General features: G+C 41.7%; 1 protein-coding gene across 6 annotated transcripts in view; it reads right to left on the bottom strand.

Moving 5' to 3' along the window:
- LOC106561156 (S phase cyclin A-associated protein in the endoplasmic reticulum) overlaps positions 1 to 20,599 on the bottom strand; it is a 140,549-nt gene that overhangs the window by 96,649 nt on the left and 23,301 nt on the right. For all 6 annotated transcript variants that reach the window (XM_045688220.1, XM_045688219.1, XM_045688216.1 and 3 more), the window contains exons 2-4: positions 2,915 to 3,032; positions 1,668 to 1,744; positions 1,246 to 1,443 (exon numbers count right to left, since the gene is read on the bottom strand). In XM_045688220.1, coding sequence (XP_045544176.1) covers positions 1,246 to 1,443; positions 1,668 to 1,744; positions 2,915 to 3,032 — 393 coding nt within the window. The remainder of the gene's footprint in view (positions 1 to 1,245; positions 1,444 to 1,667; positions 1,745 to 2,914; positions 3,033 to 20,599) is intronic.

Here is a 20,599-nt window from a genome sequence, read left to right on the forward strand (position 1 = left end):
CATGCCTGGTGTACACCACTGATAACAGTTGAGATTATTGCCAAAATGCTATATCCACCAATATTTCACATTTGTGTTTTTTCATCAGAAATGATTGCTTATGGGGCTACCTTCATGTGTGTGTAAAATAAGATATTTTATTCATAGATTTTAGATGTGTGTGAAAATGTGTTATTTTGCAAAATGCTATATATCCATTGTTTAGCTGGAATGGAATGTTTGTGTCCTGTATATTTGACTGTGATATGTGGTTGTCTCACCTAGCCATCTTAAGATGAATCCACTTACTGTAAGTCGCTCTAGGTAAGAGCATCTGCTAAATGACTCAAATGTCAAATGGAAATATTTTACATATAGATCTCATATTGTATTGAATTATATATCTATTTTTTAATATTGATGTCAAATGTATCATTTTGTACATTTCTTTATAATAAATGTAGTTATTTGTTACATTTGACTGTAAAACATAGCAGTAGTACTACTTTCTCAGAGTGAGGAGGATAATATAGAGCATTTTGCAAAAAACAACAACGTATGTGTCTCTGAAATGAAGCCATCAAGAGATAGATTTAAAAAATAATAAAAAATACATTGAACAACCCCAGTTATGATTAGAGAGTGAAAAGACGCCAAACTATTTCATTATTTAATTTTTGTACTCTTTTAACAATAAAAGCTAATTTACCAATATTCCTGAAAATGGATGTATAGTGTTTTGGAATGAAACTCAGATGTAAGCAGCAACAATTTCATAACAAATCCCAATATCCTTATTGTGTGCTATCAGTAGCCTATCCTTTCAGTTGTTCAGTTCACATTCATTGTTGCCCCAAACAGAGACTCCGGCATGGCTTCCCTTCCAGTCGGCCAGCCCAGCCTCCATTCCAAGCCCACTGGCACAACCCTAGAAAACCACACGCCACAAATCCACACTGTTTACACCATGTCATCAACATCCACCCCCTCCAGCCAGACCCAGGAGAGTGCCTTGTGATAATTCTCTCACCAGCAAGCCTTCAAAGGCCCCTCTGACACTAACCAGAGAACAACAGGAATGTGAGAGAGGGAGAACCTCCGTTATCAACTCAATATCTCCCTCTAGTGTTGATGAAGTGTGGTGCTCTGCAGTGCCTCCAACTAATTCTATTTATCGTCTATGAGCTTGTTGAGAAGGACCCTGTTGAAGTAGCTAGAGTTAACATATGACAGGAGGTGTTGGGTGACAGTCTGTTGAGTCCCTACCTTGCACTCCACCACACTCTGGTCAGATTCACAAGTGACATAGATCTCGTCCACGGCCCGCCGCAGATTGTCGAAGAGGAAGGCCCAGTATCGTGCTCGCAGGTCCACCTTGCGCGGCTGCCTGGCTTTGGAGGGGCTCTTCTCTGCTCCCTTTTCAAGCAAGGCCCCGGCTGTACTCTTGCTGTCCAGGCCTGCATTCTGTGGAGACAGCAGGAGGGGAGACTTGAGACAAATCATAGGATGCAACTACGTCTACAACGCCCTCTAGTGGTAAAGGTGAATAAATAGCAGCGAGCAAACCATTTCACACATCTTTAGTTTTTACTATGGTTTTTTATAAAAGGGTGGCAAAATTAGAATATGTGGGCTAATATTGTCCTCTATCCCCATTAGTTTAAGAGTTGATGATGTGTTATGCACACCTGTTTCTTATTCCTGTGCAGACCAGAGTTGATCCGCTGGTTCCTCAAATGGGTGTTGGTATGAGTTTTGGACTTCCCTGTGAAACATAAAAACATTTAGTTCTGAAAAACACACATGGCTTTTACATTGATCTGGTCACCCTTCATTTTGCCAAAGATAGAATATGGCCTGAGGGAGGTACTAAACATAAAAGTGCAGAACCTCACACACACACACACACACACACACACACACACACACACACACACACACACACACACACACACACACACACACACACACACACACACACACACACACACACCTTACATAACACAGGCCTGTAACAAAGCCCTGCAAGAGAAAAACGTTCTCTCTCAAGCTGTTCTCTGCCCAACATTCTCAGAGTAGGTAAAAGGTGCTTATTTTGGCAAAATGCCCAAATACTGTAGAAAAACAACCCTGTTACAATGAAAAAGCTGTGAGCAAGAGCAGGTTATTGGTATCACAGATTAAACATCTTTCTTCTTTATTGTAGTTACCCATTGCAGAACCTATCCAGCCGGTTATGAAATATTCTGCCTTTGTTCATTCAAAGGACTAACTGGGCTAATTGATGCATGTTCCTAATCATAATCAATCGTGTTGTTTAAAAGCGGGCAAACTGATAGTTTTCCGTCAATCAATTAAAACAGCCCCCACTTTTCTGCCTAGTCAGTGGATGTGAAGCTCATTAAATCAAGTCATATTGATATGTTTAAACTGATGAGGGACTAATGAACATATTATCAGTGTACATCTTGACACCAGTTTAACTTAATAGTTGGAATCACTAACGCAAAGTTGCATACCATCTCAAATATAGAAATATCAAAGGACAGGCAATCTCTAATCTATCTACTGTAGTCGTCTCAGTGAGGGGTAGTATAGATGTGGGGCCAATCGAAAGAACAACAGAGGTGAATTTGAGGATGTAATTTTGTTATAGTAGATGTTGTATTACAGCTAAGAGCAGTGTCTGGACTGGTGACTTTTCCTCACCCCAATGCCCTCTGATTCATGCACTATAAAAGTCAACATCAGCTCCTGCCACTGGAGGTGAACATTGGAGTTTGCCCATCCAACCAATTCCATACCCACCAAGATAACAAAAAAATATATCTGGCGAAAAACACTGTGTACATTAAGACAGTCATTAATCTGACATAGTATTGAAAGCCCCATTTTAGCATGTGAGTGTGCCTGTGTGCATTTTGACATCACTGACCTTCCTCCTCTTTGTTCTCTAGAGGAACACTCCAGGCAATGAGATTTCTAGCAGCACGGCCCTCCTCTGCAACAATCTTCCGCACCTTGTCATGGCTGTTTGAGCGCTGAAAAGATGCCTGCAGACAAAATGGGGATCACGTCAAATGGTACCAAATACCAAAACCTAACTACACATGGGCAAGTTTATAACACTGACAACAAGCTGTGGATAAAAGCTGGTGCTCTGTACGGCAGATGGAAATGTTTAGGCAGCAGGGTTGGCCTACATATAGACTAGGCTACACAAGAGAATGTGCACAAATGTTTTATGGCCATCTGAGGAGACCTGTCCCAAACTGGACAGATAAAGCATGTGAAGTTTTGAAAAGCACAATGTGGTTCTTCACACCAGCATGTTATGCTGCTTGGTAACAGGAGGACATGTACACATAAGTCTCTAGGTTAAGGGTTTTAATCAGAATGGGGCATCAAATGCCTTATAATACATAAATGCAAAGTACTGTGTTATAATAGAGACGTCTCTGAACTCTGGGCCCTGGCACCTCATGTGACATTGAGTTAGTCATGCCAAAAATCTCGTTCACTCCTAGCTTGCTCTCGCTCTCTCTTTTCCCCTCTCTCGCCCTCACACACACATGCATATGTGCACACACACACACACACACACACACACACACACACACACACACACACACACACACACACACACACACACACACACACACACACATCACAACATGGTCTAGAGGATCCCATGCATGAATGCCAAAAGAAAATCTGCTATAAGCAGAGTCCCACTTTGCAATGCCAATTAAAGACTGCTGTTTCCATCTACTGAGAAAGCCTGGCATCTAGGTATATGTTCTCCATAACCACAAAATAGATTATAGTTTTTATGACACTAGCTAGGTTTCCATCCAATTGACGACAGATTTTCATGCGAATATTCTAAAATCCGCATAAAGAAAATATTTACATTTTCCCACCAGTGGAGTGTTTCCACCAAACTGACTTCTTACGGATAAAAATCTGAGCGTCAAATACAATTTTACTGGTCGCATACACATGTTTAGCAGATGTTATTGCGGGTGTAGCGAAATGCTTACATTCCCAGCGCCAACAGTGAAAATGATACAAATCTAAAAGTAACTTCTATTGCCATTGCCAATATGTAAAAATAGACTACATAAAGCCAACAACAAAAAACATTGCAGCCAACAGGTAGAAAATATCATGAGGAATATAAATATCCTATAAATCACATTGGCTGTGCATGGCCTGTCTGCAAGGAACTTGAAACATTGTATCAAGTATTGGATTAACTTGGTCCAGCCTGAAGCTAGTGCTAGTAAACTTGAAATATTGTATAACATATTCTGGGGCCTCAGAGTTTCCCAGGTCAGTGAGCTCAGGTAGGGCTATTTTATTTAGTTTCCACCAGATCAGAGCATGATATTTCCCCTTTCATGCTGAGTGGTAATCGAAAGGGAGAGAGCTGCAAAGATTTTTTTAAATAGGCTACGTTGAGGAACTATTGTCATTCTCAATGTATTTAAAAACAGACTTTGTTTACTTGCTGTTCGAGACAAAGGAAAAATGACTTTGAGAAGCTCCACAGTGATGGTGAGTTAAGACAATCAGAAATCGGAGGGCCTGTTGTCCAGACCTCTGGCAGTCTCTATGGGTGTGCCACAGGGTTCAATTCTCGGGCCGACTCTCTTCTCTGTATACATCAATGTCGTCGCTCTTACTGCTGGTGATTCTCTGATCCACCTCTACGCAGACGACACCATTCGGTATACCTCTGGCCCTTCTTTGGACACTGTCTTAACTAACCTCCAGACGAGCTTCAATGCCATACAACTCTCCATCTGTGGCCTCCAACTGCTCTTAAATGCTAGTAAAACTAAATGCATGCTCTTCAACCAATCGCTGCCCGCACCTGCCCGCCCATCCAGCATCACTACTCTGGACAGTTCAGACTTAGAATATGTGGACAACTACAAATACTTAGGTGTCTGGTTAGACTGTAAACTCCACTTCCAGACTCACATTAAGCATCTCCAATCCAAAATTAAATCTAGAATCGGCTTCCTATTTCGCAACAAAGCATCATGCTGCCAAACATACCCTCGTAAAACTGACCTTCCTACCGATCCTCGACTTCTGCAATGTCACTTACAAAATAGCCTCCAACACTCTACTCAACAAATTGGATGCAGTCTATCACCGTTCTGTCACTAAAGCCCCATATACTACCCACCACTGCGATATGTACGCTCTCGTTGGCTGGCCCTCGCTTCATACTCGTCGCCAAACCCACTGGCCCCAGGTCATCTACAAGTCTCTGCTAGGTAAAGCCCAGCCTTATCTCAGCTCACTGGTCACCATAGCAGCACCCACCCGTAGCACGCGCTCCAGCAGGTATATCGTCACCCCCAAAGCAAATTCTTCCTTTGGCCGCCTCTCCTTCCAGTTCTCTGCTGCCAATGACTGGAACGAACTGCAAAAATCACTGAAGTTAGAGACTCATATCTCCCTCACTAACTTTAAGCACCAGCTGTCAGAGCATCTCACAGATCACTGCACCTGTACAAAGCCATCTGTAAATAGCCCATCCAACTACCTCATCCCCATACTGTATGTATTTATTTATCTTGCTCCTTTGCACCCCATTATCTCTACTTGCACATTCATCTTCTGCACATCTACCATTCCAGTGTTTAATTGCTATATTGTAATTACTTCGCCACCATGGCCTATTTATTGCCTTACCTCCCTTATCCTACCTCATTTGCACATGCTGTATATAGACTTTTTCTACTGTATGTTTGTTTATTCCATATGTAACTCTGTTGTTGTATGTGTCAAACTGCTTTGCTTTATCTTGGCCAGGTCACAGTTGGAAATGAGAACCTGTTCTCAACTAGCCTGCGTGGGTTAAATAAATGTGAAATAAAAAAAATATTAATAATAACAAATAAATCAATAGTATCAGATCCCCAAATGGGCATATTTATAGGCCTACATTTGCACACAGGCCAGGTAGACTAGCCCTACTTCTATATGCGTAATCAGGTACGTGTCCTTATTCAAGATTGACAGGAGCGCTCCAAACGAAAGACAATACATTGACAACTCATAAATGGAATGAAATAAACCAAAACGTTAATTTCACAGTTGTAACCTAGGTTGTGCGATCTGCAAACAACGTGACCACACCTACAATAACGTACGACTGTAATAATAATATATTGAATGCATTAACAGAAATTACCTTAACCAAACATTGTAGATTAGAAATGGGAATTAACTGTAAATGTACTATTGGTGAGCCAACCCCACAGAGTACGCAATGGATTAGTCCACTCGGGCAGGTGTGAATGTGTCTCGTGTGCCATAATTTACACACAGTTGAAGTCGGAAGTTTACATACACTTTAGGTTGCAGTCATTAAAACTCGTTTTTTCAACCGCTCCACAAATCTCCTGTTAACAAACTATAGTTTTGGCAAGTTGATTAGGACATCTACTTTGTGCATGACAAGTAATTTTTCCAACAATTGTTTACAGACAGATTATTTCAGTTATAATTCATTGTATCACAATTCCAGTGGGTCAGAAGATTACATACACTAAGTTGACTGTGCCTTTATACAGCCTGGAAAATTCCAGAAAATTATGTCATGCTTTAGAAGCTTCTGATAGGCTAATTGACATCATTTGAGTCAATTGGAGGTGCACCTGTGGATGTATTTCAAGGCCTACCTTCAAACTCCGTGCCTCTTTGCTTGACATCATGAGAAAATCAAAAGAAATCAGCTAAAGACCTCAGAAAAAATATTGTAGACCTCCACAAGTCTGGTTCATCCTTGGGAGCAATTTCCAAACGCCTGAAGGTACCACGTTCATCTGTACAAACAATAGTACACAAGTATAAACACCATGGAACCACGCAACCGTCATACCGCTCAGGAAGGAGCCGCGTTCTGTCTCCTAGAAATGAATGTACTTTGGTGCGAAAAGTGCAAATCAATCCCAGAACAACAGCAAAGGACCTTGTGAAGATGCTGGAGAAACAGGTACAAAAGTATCTATATCCACAGTAAAACGAGTCCTATATCAACATAACCTGAAAGGCCGCTCAGCAAGGAAGAAGCCAGTGCTCCAAAACCGCCATAAAAAAGCCAGACTACGGTTTGCAACTGCAAATGGAGACAAAGATCGTAAATGTCCTCTGGTCTGATGAAACAAAAATAGAACTACCGCATAGCAAGCGGTACCGGAGTGCCAAGTCTCGGACAAAAAGGCTTCTCAACAGTTTTTACCCCCAAGCCATAAGACTCCTGAACAGGTAATCAAATGGCTACCCGGACTAATTGCATTGTGTGCCCCCCCAACCCCTCTTTTTACGTTGCTGCTACTCTCTGTTTATCATATATGCATAGTCACTTTAACTATACATTCATGTACATACTACATCAATTGGGCCGACCAACCACTGCTCCCGCACATTGGCTAACCGGGCTATCTGCATTGTGTCCCACCCACCACCCGCCAACCCCTCTTTTACGCTACTGCTACTCTCCGTTCATCATATATGCATAGTCACTTTAACCATATGTACATACTACCTCAATCAGCCTGACTAACCGGTGTCTGTATGTAGCCTCGCTACTTTTATAGCCTCGCTACTGTATATAGCCTCGCTACTGTATATAGCCTGTCGTTTTACTGTTGTTTTATTTCTTTACCTACCTATTGTTCACCGACTACATTTTTTGCACAATTGGTTAGAGCCTGTAAGTAGCATTTCACTGTAAGGTCTACACCTGTTGTATTCGGCGCACGTGACAAATAAACTTTGATTTGATCTGAACTGTTTGGCCATAATGACCAGCATTATGTTTGGAGGAAAAAGGGGGACGCTTGCAAGCCGAAGAACACCATCCCAACCGTGAAGCACGGGGGTGGCAGCATCATGTTGTGGGGGTGCTTTGCTGCAGGAGGGACTGGTGCACTTCACAAAATAGATGGCACCATGAGGTAGGAAAATTATGTTGATATATTGAAGCAACATCTCAAGACAACAGTCAGGAAGTTAAAGCATGGTCGCAAATTGGTCTTCCAAATGGACAATGACCCCAAGCATACTTCCAAAGTTGTTACAATATGGCTTAAGGACAACAAAGTCAAGGTATTGGAGTGGCCATCACAAAGCCCTGACCTCAACCCTATAGAAAATATGTGGGCAGAACTGAAAAAGCATGTGTGAGCAAGGAGGCCTACAAACCTAACTCAGTTATACCAGCTCTGTCAGGAGGAATGGGCAAAAATTAATCCAACTATTGTGGGAAGCTTGTGGAAGGCTACCAAAAACGTTTGACCCAAGTTAAATAATTTAAAGGCAATGCTACCAAATACTAATTGAGTGTATGTAAACTTCTGACCCACTGGAAATGTGATAAAAGAAATAAAAGCTGAAAGAACTAATTCTCTACTATTATTCTGACATCTCACATTCTTAAAATGTACTGGTGATCCTAACTGACCTAAAACAGGGAATTTTTACTTGGATTAAATGTCAGGAATTGTGAAAAACTGAGTTTAAATGTATTTGGCTAAGGTGTATGTAAACGTCCGACTTCAACTGTACATACATTGATACATACGAGGTCAACCGATAATTATTTTAACGCCAATACCGGAGGACCAAAAAAAGTCGACAATGATTAAAATTGGCCGATTTTTATATATACATTTGTAATGACAATTACAACAATACTGAATGAACACTTATTTTAACTTAATATAATACATAAATAAAAATCTATTTAGTCTCATAAATAATGAAACATGTTCAATTTGGTTGAAATAATGCAAAAATACAGTGTCGGAGAAGAAAGTAAAAGTGCAATATGTGCCATGTAAAAAGCTAACGTTTAAGTTCCTTGCTCAGAACATATTAAAGCTGGTGGTTCCTTTTAACATGAGTCTTCAATATTCCCAGTTAAGAAGTTTTAGGTTGTAGTTATTATAGGACTATTTCTCTCTATACCACCTGTATTTCATATACCTTTGACTATTGGATGTTCTTATAGGCACTTTAGTATTGCCAGCCTAATCTCAGGAGTTGATAGGCTTGAAGTCATAAACAGCGCTGTGCTTCAAGCATTGCGAAGAGCTGCTGGCAAAACGTACGAAAGTGCTGTTTGAATACATGGTTACGAGCCTGGTGCTGCCTACCACCGCTCAGTCAGACTGCTCTATCAAATCATAGACTTAATTATAATATAATAAACACACAGAAATACGAGCCTTAGGTCATTAATATGGTCAAATCCGGAAACTATCATTACGAAAACAAAACGTTTATTCTTTGTGAAATACGGAACCATTCCGTATTTTAAGTAAACGGGTGGCATCCATAAGTCTAAATATTGCTGTTTCATTGCACAACCTTCAATGTTATGTCATAATTATGTCAAATTCTGGAAAATTAATTACGGTCTTTGTTAGGAAGAAATGTTCTTCACACAGTTCACAATGAGCCAGACACAACTTCCCTAGTTAATATTGCCTGCTAACATGAATTTCTTTTAACTAAAAATGCAGGTTTAAAAAAATAGACTGCTCAAAAAAATAAAGGGAACACTTAAACAACACATCCTAGATCTGAATGAAAGAAATAATCTTATTAAATACTTTTTTCTTTACATAGTTGAATGTGCTGACAACAAAATCACACAAAAATAATCAATGGAAATCCAATTTATCAACCCATGGAGGTCTGGATTTGGAGTCACACTCAAAATTAAAGTGGAAAACCACACTACTGGCTGATCCAACTTTGATGTAATGTCCTTAAAACAAGTCAAAATGAGGCTCAGTAGTGTGTGTGGCCTCCACGTGCCTGTATGACCTCCCTACAACGCCTGGGCATGCTCCTGATGAGGTGGCGGATGGTCTCCTGAGGGATCTCCTCCCAGACCTGGACTAAAGCATCCGCCAACTCCTGGACAGTCTGTGGTGCAACGTGGCGTTGGTGGATGGAGCGAGACATGATGTCCCAGATGTGCTCAATTGGTTTCAGGTCTGGGGAACGGGCGGGCCAGTCCATAGCATCAATGCCTTCCTCTTGCAGGAACTGCTGACACACTCCAGCCACATGAGGTCTAGCATTGTCTTGCATTAGGAGGAACCCAGGGCCAACCGCACCAGCATATGGTCTCACAAGGGGTCTGAGGATCTCATCTCGGTACCTAATGGCAGTCAGGCTACCTCTGGCGAGCACATGGAGGGCTGTGCGGCCCCCCAAAGAAATGCCACCCCACACCATGACTGACCCACCGCCAAACCGGTCATGCTGGAGGATGTTGCAGGCAGCAGAACGTTCTCCACGGCGTCTCCAGACTCTGTCACGTCTGTCACGTGCTCAGTGTGAACCTGCTTTCATCTGTGAAGAGCACAGGGCGCCAGTGGCGAATTTGCCAATCTTGGTGTTCTCTGGCAAATGCCAAACGTCCTGCACGGTGTTGGGCTGTAAGCACAAACCCCACCTGTGGACGTCGGGCCCTCATACCACCCTCATGGAGTCTGTTTCTGACCGTTTGAGCAGACACATTTGTGGCCTGCTGGAGGTCATTTTGCAGGGCTCTGGCAGTGCTTCTCCTGCTCCTACTTGCACAAAGGCGGAGGTAGCGGTCCTGCTGCTGGGTTGTTGCCCTCCTACGGCCTCCTCCACATCTCCTGATGTACTGGCCTGTCTCCTGGTAGCGCCTCCATGCTCTGGACACTACGCTGACAGACACAGCAAACCTTCTTGCCACAGTTCGCATTGATGTGCCATCCTGGATGAGCTGCACTACCTGAGCCATTTGTGTGGGTTGTAGACTCCGTCTCATGCTACCACTAGAGTGAAAGCACCGCCAGCATTGAAAATTGACCAAAACATCAGCCAGGAAGCATAGGAACTGAGAAGTGGTCTGTGGTCCCCACCTGCAGAACCACTCCATTATTGGGGGTGTCTTGCTAATTGCCTATAATTTCCACCTGTTGTCTATTCCATTTGCACAACAGCATGTGAAATGTATTGTCAATCAGTGTTGCTTCCTAAGTGGACAGTTTGATTTCACAGAAGTGTGATTGACTTGGAGTTACATTGTATTGTTTAAGTGTTCCCTTTATTTTTTTGAGCAGTGTATATACTTGTGTATTGATTTTTAGAAAGGCATTGATGTTTATGGTTAGGTACATTGGTGCAACGACAGTGCTTTTTTTTCACGAATCCGCTTGTTAAAATCATCACCCGTTTGGCAAAGTAGGCTATGATTCGATGATAAATGAACAGGCACCGCATTGATTATTTGCAATGCAGGACAAGCTAGTTAAACTAGTAATATCATCAACCATGTGCAGCTAACTAGTGATTATGTTAAGATTGATAGTTTTTTATAAGTTTAACGCTAGCTTTTTATAAGATACGTTTAATGCTAGCTAGCACCTTAACTTGGCTCCTTGCTGCACTCGCGTAACAGGTGGTCAGCCTGCCACGCAGTCTCCTCGTGGAGTGCAATGTAATCGGCTTCCAAAAATGCCATTACCAATTGTTATGAAAACTTGAAAATCGGCCCTAATAAAATAAAAAAAATACAAATAAAAAAAATTAAAAAAATAAAATATAATACAAAAAATAAAATATACAAAAAAATCGGTCAACCTCTAATACATACATACTACCAGTCAAAAGTTTTAGAACACCTACTAATTCAAGGGTTTTCTTTATTTTTTAAACTTTTTTCTACATTGTAGAATAATAGTGAAGACATCAAAACTATGAAAAAACACATGGAATCATGTAGTAATCCAAAAAAGTGTTAAACAACATATTTTATATTTGAAATTCTTCAAATAGCCACCCTTTACCTTGACAGCTTTGCACACTCTGGGCATTCTCTCAACCAACTTCACCTGGAATGCTTTTCCAACAGTCTTGAAGGAGTACCCACATTTTCTGTGCACTTGTTGGCTGCTTTTCCTTCACTCTGCAGTCCGACTCATCCCAAACTTGGTTGAGGTCGGGATATTGTGGAGGCCATGTCATCTGATGCAGCACTCCATCACTCTCCTTCTTGGTAAAATAGCCCTTACACAGCCTCCAGGTGTGTTGGGTCATTGTCCTGTTGAAAAAGAAATGATAGTCCCACTAAGCCCAAACCAGAAGGGATGGCGTACCGCTGCAGAATGCTGTAGTAGCCAAGCTGGTTAAGTATGCCTTGAATCCTAAATATATCAGTGTCACCAGCAAAGCACCCACACACCATAACACCTCCTCCGTGCTTTACGGTGGGAAATACACATGCGGATAGCATCCGTTCACCCACACCGTAACTCAAAGACACGGCGGTTGGAACAAAAAATCTCCAATTTGGACAAATTTCCACCGGTCTAATGCCCATTGCTCGTTTTTCTTGGCCCAAGCATGTCTCTTCTTTTTGGTGTCCTTTATTAGTGGTTTCTTTGCAGCATTTTGACCATGAAGGCCTCTGAACAGTTGATGAGATGTGTTGGTTACTTGAACTCTGAAGCATTTATTTGCGCTGCAATTTCTGAGGCTGGTAACTCTAATGAACTTATCCTCTGCAGCAGAGGAAACTGGGTCTTCCATTCCTGTGACGGTCCTCATGAGAGCCAGTTTCATCATAGCGCTTGATCGTTTTTGCGACTACACTTTAAGAAACTTTCAAAGTTCTTGAAATTTTGTGGCTATTTGAAGAATATGAAATATATTTAGATTTGTTTAAAACTTTTTTGGTTACATATGTTATTTCATAGTTTTGATGTCTCCACTCTTATTCTACCATGTAGGAAATAGTACAAATAAAGAAAAACCCTTGAACGAGCAGGTGTTCTACAACTTTTGACCGGGGGGGGGGGGGAGAGAGGAAATATAGATAAATATAATGGGATGTATAGACTGTCGCGTAGAGTAGGCCAGAGGACTAAACTGAAAAACCTAACCTCTATCAAATAAAAAGATGGCGGAGCCGCAAAAGTACTTCTGTGCAAGGGTGTTTATTTACAAAGTGAATCCGGAAGAGAAACAACAGTACTGCCATCAAAAGTATACATTATGGGACAGCTAAAAACAATGCTGCCCCATCAACAGCTCAATCCAAAATGGTCACCCCTTTGAACTGAGAGAGGTGCTCCTTTTGTAGGGGAAGCCCCTCCCATCAGAACATACCAAGCACTAATTAATGAAGCAATTACCATCATCAAAGCCTACATTTTACACTCAGCTAAACATTGTGAATTATATACATTGCAACTTTGTAATCCGTTTCTCATGATACAATATAACACATTTACAAAATCCCATCACTACTGACATGGTGTCTTCCAATATGCCCATTCACATGAACAAGCCATTCGGGACTGGCACTACAAAGCCAGCTCGATTGCCATAGCTCTGGTCCTTATCCCAGCATACGCGGAAGCTACAGAGACGGAGAAGAGGAACAGAACCAAACAAACAGCACGCTCATCCATAACATTGATAAGTACAATAAATGTTGCTTAACTTAAACATGAATGCTTTTCTGTATATTCTTTATACCATAACAAACTGTTACTAACCGGAGGTAAGAATAAAGTTTGTAATGTATGTACTAAGATAGCGAAGTCGATACAAGTTAATGTAGCAGGGAGGGGGCGATGAGTGTGTGTGCGTGTGTTAGTATACCAAACACTGCCCGCGGCCAGTGATTGACTTCTGCATCAGACATTATGGACAGTATGGGGATAGAATACATAGTATATCTGAAGAATACATAGGATAGAGCTGTACATGTAAAGCAATAGTTGAATAGGATGGACTTGACTAGAATACAGTATATACATATGAAATGGGTTAAACAGTATGTAAACATTATTAAAGTGACCAGTGTTCAATGTCTATGCAGTAGCCTCTAAGGTGCAGGGATGAGTAACAGGGTGGAAGCCGGCTCGTGACAGCGACTAAGGTCAGACCAAGATTTAATTATTTTTTTTAATTGCAGCTGCAGAGTTTTAAAAACAGCCCATTACTCAAATATTGTTGCTTTAAAATCAGTGCACGCAAGAGCACTCACTCGCAGTCTTTTTCACGCCAATTCAATTAGCATCCAAATAGATAATCCTGTTCTCGATGTATACAGTGCATTCGGAAAGTATTCAGAACCCTTGACTTTTTCCACATTGTTACATCACAGCCTTATTCTAAAATAGATTAAATTGCCCCCCCCCAATCAATCGACACAAAATACCCCATAATAACAAAGCAAAAGCAGGTTTAGAAATCCTTGCAAATGTACTAATAACTGAAATATTACATTTACATAAGTATTCAGACCCTTTACTCAGTACTTTGTTGAAGCACCGTTGGCAGAGATTACAGCCTCGAGTCTTCTTGGGTATGACGCTACAAGCTTGGTACACCTGTATTTGGGGAGTTTCTGCCATTCTTCTCTGCAGATCCTGTCAAGCTCCGTCAGGTTGGATTGGGAGCGTCGTTGCGTTGCACAGCTATTTTTCAGGTCTCTCCAGATTGTGTTCGATCGGGTTCAAGTCCGGGCTCTGGCTGGACCACTCAAGGACATTCAGTCTCTTGGCTGTGTGCTTTGGGTCGTTGTCCTGTTGGAAGGTGAACCTTCACCCCAGTTTGAGGTCCTGAGCGCTCTGAAGCAGGTTTTCATCAAGGATCTCTGTACTTTGCGCTGTTCATCTTTCCCTCGATCCTGACTAGTCACCCAGTCCCTGCCGCTGAAAAACATCCCCACAGCATGATGCTGCCACCACCATGCTTCACCGTAGGGATGGTGCCAGGTTTCCTCCATATGTGACGCTTGGCATTCAGATCAAAAAGTTCAGTCAGACCAGAGAATCTTGTTTCTCATGGTCAGAGTCTTTAGGTGCCTTTTGGCAAACTCTAAGAGGGCTGTCATGTGCCTTTTACTGAGGAGTGGCTTCCGCCTGGTCACTCTACCATAATGTCCTGATTGGTGGAGTGCTGCAGAGATGGTTGTCCTTCTGGAAGGTTCTCCCATCTCCACAGAGGAACTCTAGAGCTCTGTCAGAGTGACCATTGCGTTATTGGTGACCTCCTTGACCAAGGCCCTTCTCCCCCGACTGAACGGTTTGCCCGGGCAGCCAGCTCTAGGAAGACTCTTGGTGGTATCTAACTTCTTCCATTTAAGAATGGATGGAGGCCACTGTGTTCTTGGGAACCTTCAACGCTGCAGACATTTTTTGGTACCCTTCCCTAGATATATGCCGGCACAATGCTGTCTCGGTCGGCTAATGGGGATGCTAATAAATAAACCGATAGTTTTGTCACAAACTGTTGCATTAAATAGCAAATGTGCTTACTCTGGTCTTGGCACGTGTTGGTAGGCTGTGCTGCAGATAGTGTTGGTAGGCTGTGCTGCTAGGTTAGTCTACATGAGATTATTATGGATAAGAGTGAGAATATTTTATTTGTCAAAACGGCAGTCAAGCATCGATCATCATGTCACCAGAATCAGACTCTCGATATTTATTGTAAAGTAGCATCAAGATCACTGTGCACTTTCACCACCCTGTGAAATTCATCATAACTTATTTCATATGCATCTGTAGCCTAATAAATTGCATTGTTTCCCAAGTCGTAATGGGATATGGACCACACACAAACCATGTCATCGCATGACTCCAAGTTTACTTCAATATGATGGTTATTATATCAATATTTGCCCATAAAGGCGTTTCCACCGCCTTTTCCAATTGTTGCATAATTCATTTTACCAACACAAAGATCCCACCATGTCGAACAAACAAATTATCTGTTGGCATTTATAAAATTGTACCGAAACATCCTGTTTTCATTACAGCTGTCATGATTTTTCTTTATACGGTATGAATTTACTCACATAAAAACTGTGGATAGAAGTATGGTTATTGTCATGGTAATATCATACTGGATAGTTGTTCACTTCATTCCATGCATTTTATATTTTCCAAATAAAAGAAGAGTTGACTTACAACGACATTATATTTTATGTTAAAACACTAAATTATCTCCTGGTGGATAACAAAGTCAAATCTACTGGTAACACAATTAGACTATAGAAATTGGTACATTAATTTGGACATGGTTATTAAAAATGTGGCTTGAACCAGACTCAAGGTCATATCATGGGACAAATTGTTCTTGAGTCTCAACTGTCACTGACAGACACTACCATTCACAAAGACTACAACAAGACCATTATTTCCACGACACTGTTCAAAATAACTAATTAGAACACTACCGTTTATATCTACTATATGAAGTGTCTGACAATACAGTGGTACTTCTATCTTTTAATTAAGCCCATGCCATCTCTTCAGTGTGAACCTCCCACACTACAGTATCCTAGTATGCTGACAGAATACATGCTGATATGGCTCACTAGGTTTTAAACATGCATAAACAGCAAGCAGTGTCCTGGTCTGCTACTATTTCATGTCCTCCGGGAATATACACAACTGACCTACCTAAAGTGAGTAACAAAAACATTTTTTCTTTTTTTTACATATAAACTGGGCAATTCCACAGTAAAAGAATAACGCTTTGACTCAGATTACTCACTTTAAAGTGTATGCCAAACTAAACTAAAACCATTGAAATCAAAGTTTAACAAACTATACATCTCAATGCAGAAGGACGACTTGGAACACTTTACACAGCAAATTTCACAAAAACACATTTACTGGAAGAACTGTGTAGATCAAAGTTTGGTAACCGAATTAGGGGAAAATCTCCTTTAGTTTTTTTTATATGTGATCACATTATTGAGCCAAAGGTGAAGTGGATTTACATCCAGTAACTGAATTACATCATGGGCACCAGATCTGTACTATACAGAAACGCATAATTAAGGACATGAATGTCATTCTCTTCATGGTGATGTATCTTGAAAAGCTACACAAATGTAGAAATATGAAATATCCTTCTTTGCGTATTATTCTACACACTGGCTATTATTGTAATAAGCTCCGCCCCTAAACAAGACAACATTTGTTTGGTCCGGACCAGACAAAATCTGAAACAATCACGTCTATGTTTCAGAAGTTTGCACAGCACAGCACGGTACAGTGAAGTAGAAATGTTTAGTACAGTACATAATGTTCTGTGCTGTCCAAACTTGTGAAACAAACGTCTATGATTGGTTCAGATTTGGTCCGACAGGGTAAATTTGAACTACTTTTCAACGTCCATTGATGTCTGGTGTTGGTCGGTGCTCAGTGGGTGAGGATGCGTGTTACAGTAAATGGAAAGAGGGTAGGGTGTAGGTGTCATGGTAGGTTTCAGTAAGACCCAGGAGAAGTGACATTAACTGGAGAGAGTGGCAGAGAGTGAGGGGGTTGTCCAGACTGAAAACAGTCTTGATTTAACCACTATATGACAAAAAGAGGGGGACTTTTTTTAGCTGAACATAACAGTATGCCAGTGGAAGGGAGGACAGTAGCAGTTGACCCAACTCTGGTTTGTAACTATTATTTCCCATTGTAGCTAATTCAATTGCAGTAATTCTGTTACCGATTTTCATAACAGAATTGCGTTTTAATAACTTAATTATTCATAAATTTACTTCAGTGATCTTTCATTATCCTCCATCAATATCTTAAAGGTGTAATTTTGTTACTAAAACCCCACAAGGCATAAGGCAATGTTTACAGAAGACAAATCATTTATCCAAAACCAAGTAAGTGTTTATTAGTTGGCAAGGGTCTTTACGTCAACATTATCGTGTTTTTATGTATTTCTAATACCTTAGACAACATCTACCAGAAAGTCTTAAGACCCCTTTTCCATCTGTTTTACCAAAAATCGAAGCCTTGCTTATTCCAAATGTTCTGACTCTTAACAATTAGGGGAAAAAATATCACAGCCTTTACTTATTCCACGTTTTTTTGGCACTTAAAAATTATCATCTTTTTAGCACAAGTAATAGCGAATGGAGCCTGCTCGCTAAATATGCTAACGAGCGCAAACTAATATAAACTAATTGAAAAGACCTGCAATCCAGCTCATATTCATATATATTTCATATACTACTTCTCCAAAAGTATGTGGACAACTGCTCGAATATCTCATTCCAAAATTATGGGCATTAATATGGAGTGGGTCCCCCCCTTTCTGCTATAACAGCCTCCACTCTTCTGGGAAGGCTTTCCACTAGATGTTGGAACTTTGCTGCGGGGACCTATGTCCATTCAGCCACAAGAGCATTAGTGAGGTCGAGAACGGATGTTGGGCGATTAGGCCTGGGTCGCAGTCGGCATTCCAATTCATCCCAAAGGTGTTCAATGGGGTTGAGGTCAGGGCTCTGTCCAGGCCAGTCAAGTTGTGCCACACTGATCTCAACAAACCATTTCTGTATGGATATCACTTTGTGCACGGGGGCATTGTCATGCTAAAATGGAAAAGGGCCTTCCCCCAAACCGTTGGCACAAAGTTGGAAGCACAGAATGGTCAACAATATAATTGTATGCTGTAGCGTAGAGATTTCCCTTCAATGAAACTAAGGGGCCTAGCCCAAATCATGAAAAAATTGCCCCAGACCATTATCCCTCCACCAAACTTTTCATTATGCATTGGGGCACTTGTCCTGGCATCCGCCAAATTCAGATTTGTCAGTCGAACTGCCATATGTTGAAGCGTGATTCATTACTTCAAAGAACGAGTTTCCACTGCTCCAGAGTCCAATGGCGGTGAGCTTTACACCACTCCAGCCAATGCTTGGCATTGCGCATGGTGATCTTAGGCTTGTGTGCTGCTGCTCGGCCATGGAAACTCAATTCATGAAGCTCCCGATGAACAGTTGTGCTGACGTTGCTTCCAGAGGCAGTTTGGAACTTGGTAGTGAGTGTTGCAACGGCAGACAGACGATTTTCATGCACTTCAGCGGTCCCATTCTGTGAGCTTGTGTGGCCTACCACTTTGCGGCTGAGCCGTTGTTGCTCCTAGACATTTCCACTTCACAACAACAGCACCAACAGTTGACCGGGGCACCTCTAGCAGGGCAGAAATTTGACGAACTGACTTGTTGGAAAGGTGGCATCCTATGATGATGCCACGTTGAAAGTCACTGAGCTCTTCAGTAAGGCCATTCTACTGCCAATATTTGTCTATTGAGATAGCATGGCTTTGTGCTTGATTTTATACACCCGTCAGCGGGTGTGGCTGAAATAGCCAAATCCACTTTATATACGTAAATGGATGCAAGAGCTTCCTACTGCCAGAGCTTTGTTGTTTTTGTAAATTGAGAAGAGCGTGGGCCTAGGATCAAGCCTTGGGGTACTCCCTTGGTAACAGGCAGTAGCTGAGACCGCAGATGTTCTGACTTTATACACTGCACTCTTTGGAGGTAGTAAGCAAACCAGGGCAAAGACCCCTCACAGACACCAATACTCCTTAGCCGGCCCACAAGAATGTAATGGTCTACCATATTAAAAGCTTTGGCCAAGTCAATAAAAATACCAGCACAATATTGCTTAGAATCAAGGGCAATGGTGACATCATTGAGGACCTTTAAGGTTGCAGTGACACATCCATAACCTGAGCGGAAACCAGATTGCATACCTGAGAGAATACTATAGACATCAAGAAAGCCAGCCAGTTGATTATTGACAAGTTTTTCCAAAACTTTTGATAAACAGGGCAAAATAGAAATTGGCCTATAACAGTTAGGATCAGCCTGATCTCCCACTGTAAATAAAGGACGAACCGTGGTTGCCTTCCAAGCAGTGGGAACCTCCCCAGAAAGGAGAGAGAGGTTATAAAAGGTTGGAGATAGGCTTGGCGATGATAGGGGCAGCAACCTTAAAGAACGGTCTAAACCATCTGACCCAGATGTTTTTTTGGGGGGTTCAAGTTTAAGGAGCTCCTTTTAGCACCTCATACTCAGTGACTGCCTGCAGGGAGAAACTTTGTAGCGGGGAAGAATAAAAAGAGGGAGAAGCATCAGGGATAGTCGCATTAGAAGGAGTGGGAGATGAGGAAATGTTGGACAGGCAAGGAGGCATGGCTGAGTCAAATAGGAATCCTGACTTAATGAAGTGGTGATTAAAGAGCTCAGCCATGTGCTTCTTGTCAGTAACAACCACAACATTAAGGGACATGGGCAGCTGTGAGGAGGGTTCATCCTCCAGGTCTTTAACAGTTTTCCAGAACTTCTTCGGGTTAGGACCCACAGAGAGAGAACTGCTCCTTAAAGTAACTAACTTTGGCCTTCCGGATAGCCTGGGTGCACTTATTTCTCATCAGCCTGAGTATGCGTGTGCCGAGCCTTTCGCCAAATGCTATTCTTGAGGTGGAGTAACTCTGCCAGATCACAGTGGAACCGGGGACTGAACCTGTTTTTAATTCTCATTTATGGGGGCGTGTTTGTTAATACCACTGAAAATATTAAAAAAGGTCTAAGCGTCTTCGACAGAGGGGATCAAGCTGATTCTATACCATTTTACAGAGGTCAGTTCATGAAGGAAGGCTTGCTCATTAAAGTGTTTTAGCAAGCGTATATGACAAATCAGGACAGGTCGTTTCACTGAGCACCCATTACGAACACAGGCTGTAAAACAGTGATCGCTAAGGTCATTACAGAAAACACCAGACTGATACC

The sequence above is a fragment of the Salmo salar genome, chromosome ssa10 (genome assembly GCF_905237065.1).
Source record: "Salmo salar chromosome ssa10, Ssal_v3.1, whole genome shotgun sequence".
Taxonomy (NCBI): Eukaryota; Metazoa; Chordata; class Actinopteri; order Salmoniformes; family Salmonidae; genus Salmo; species Salmo salar.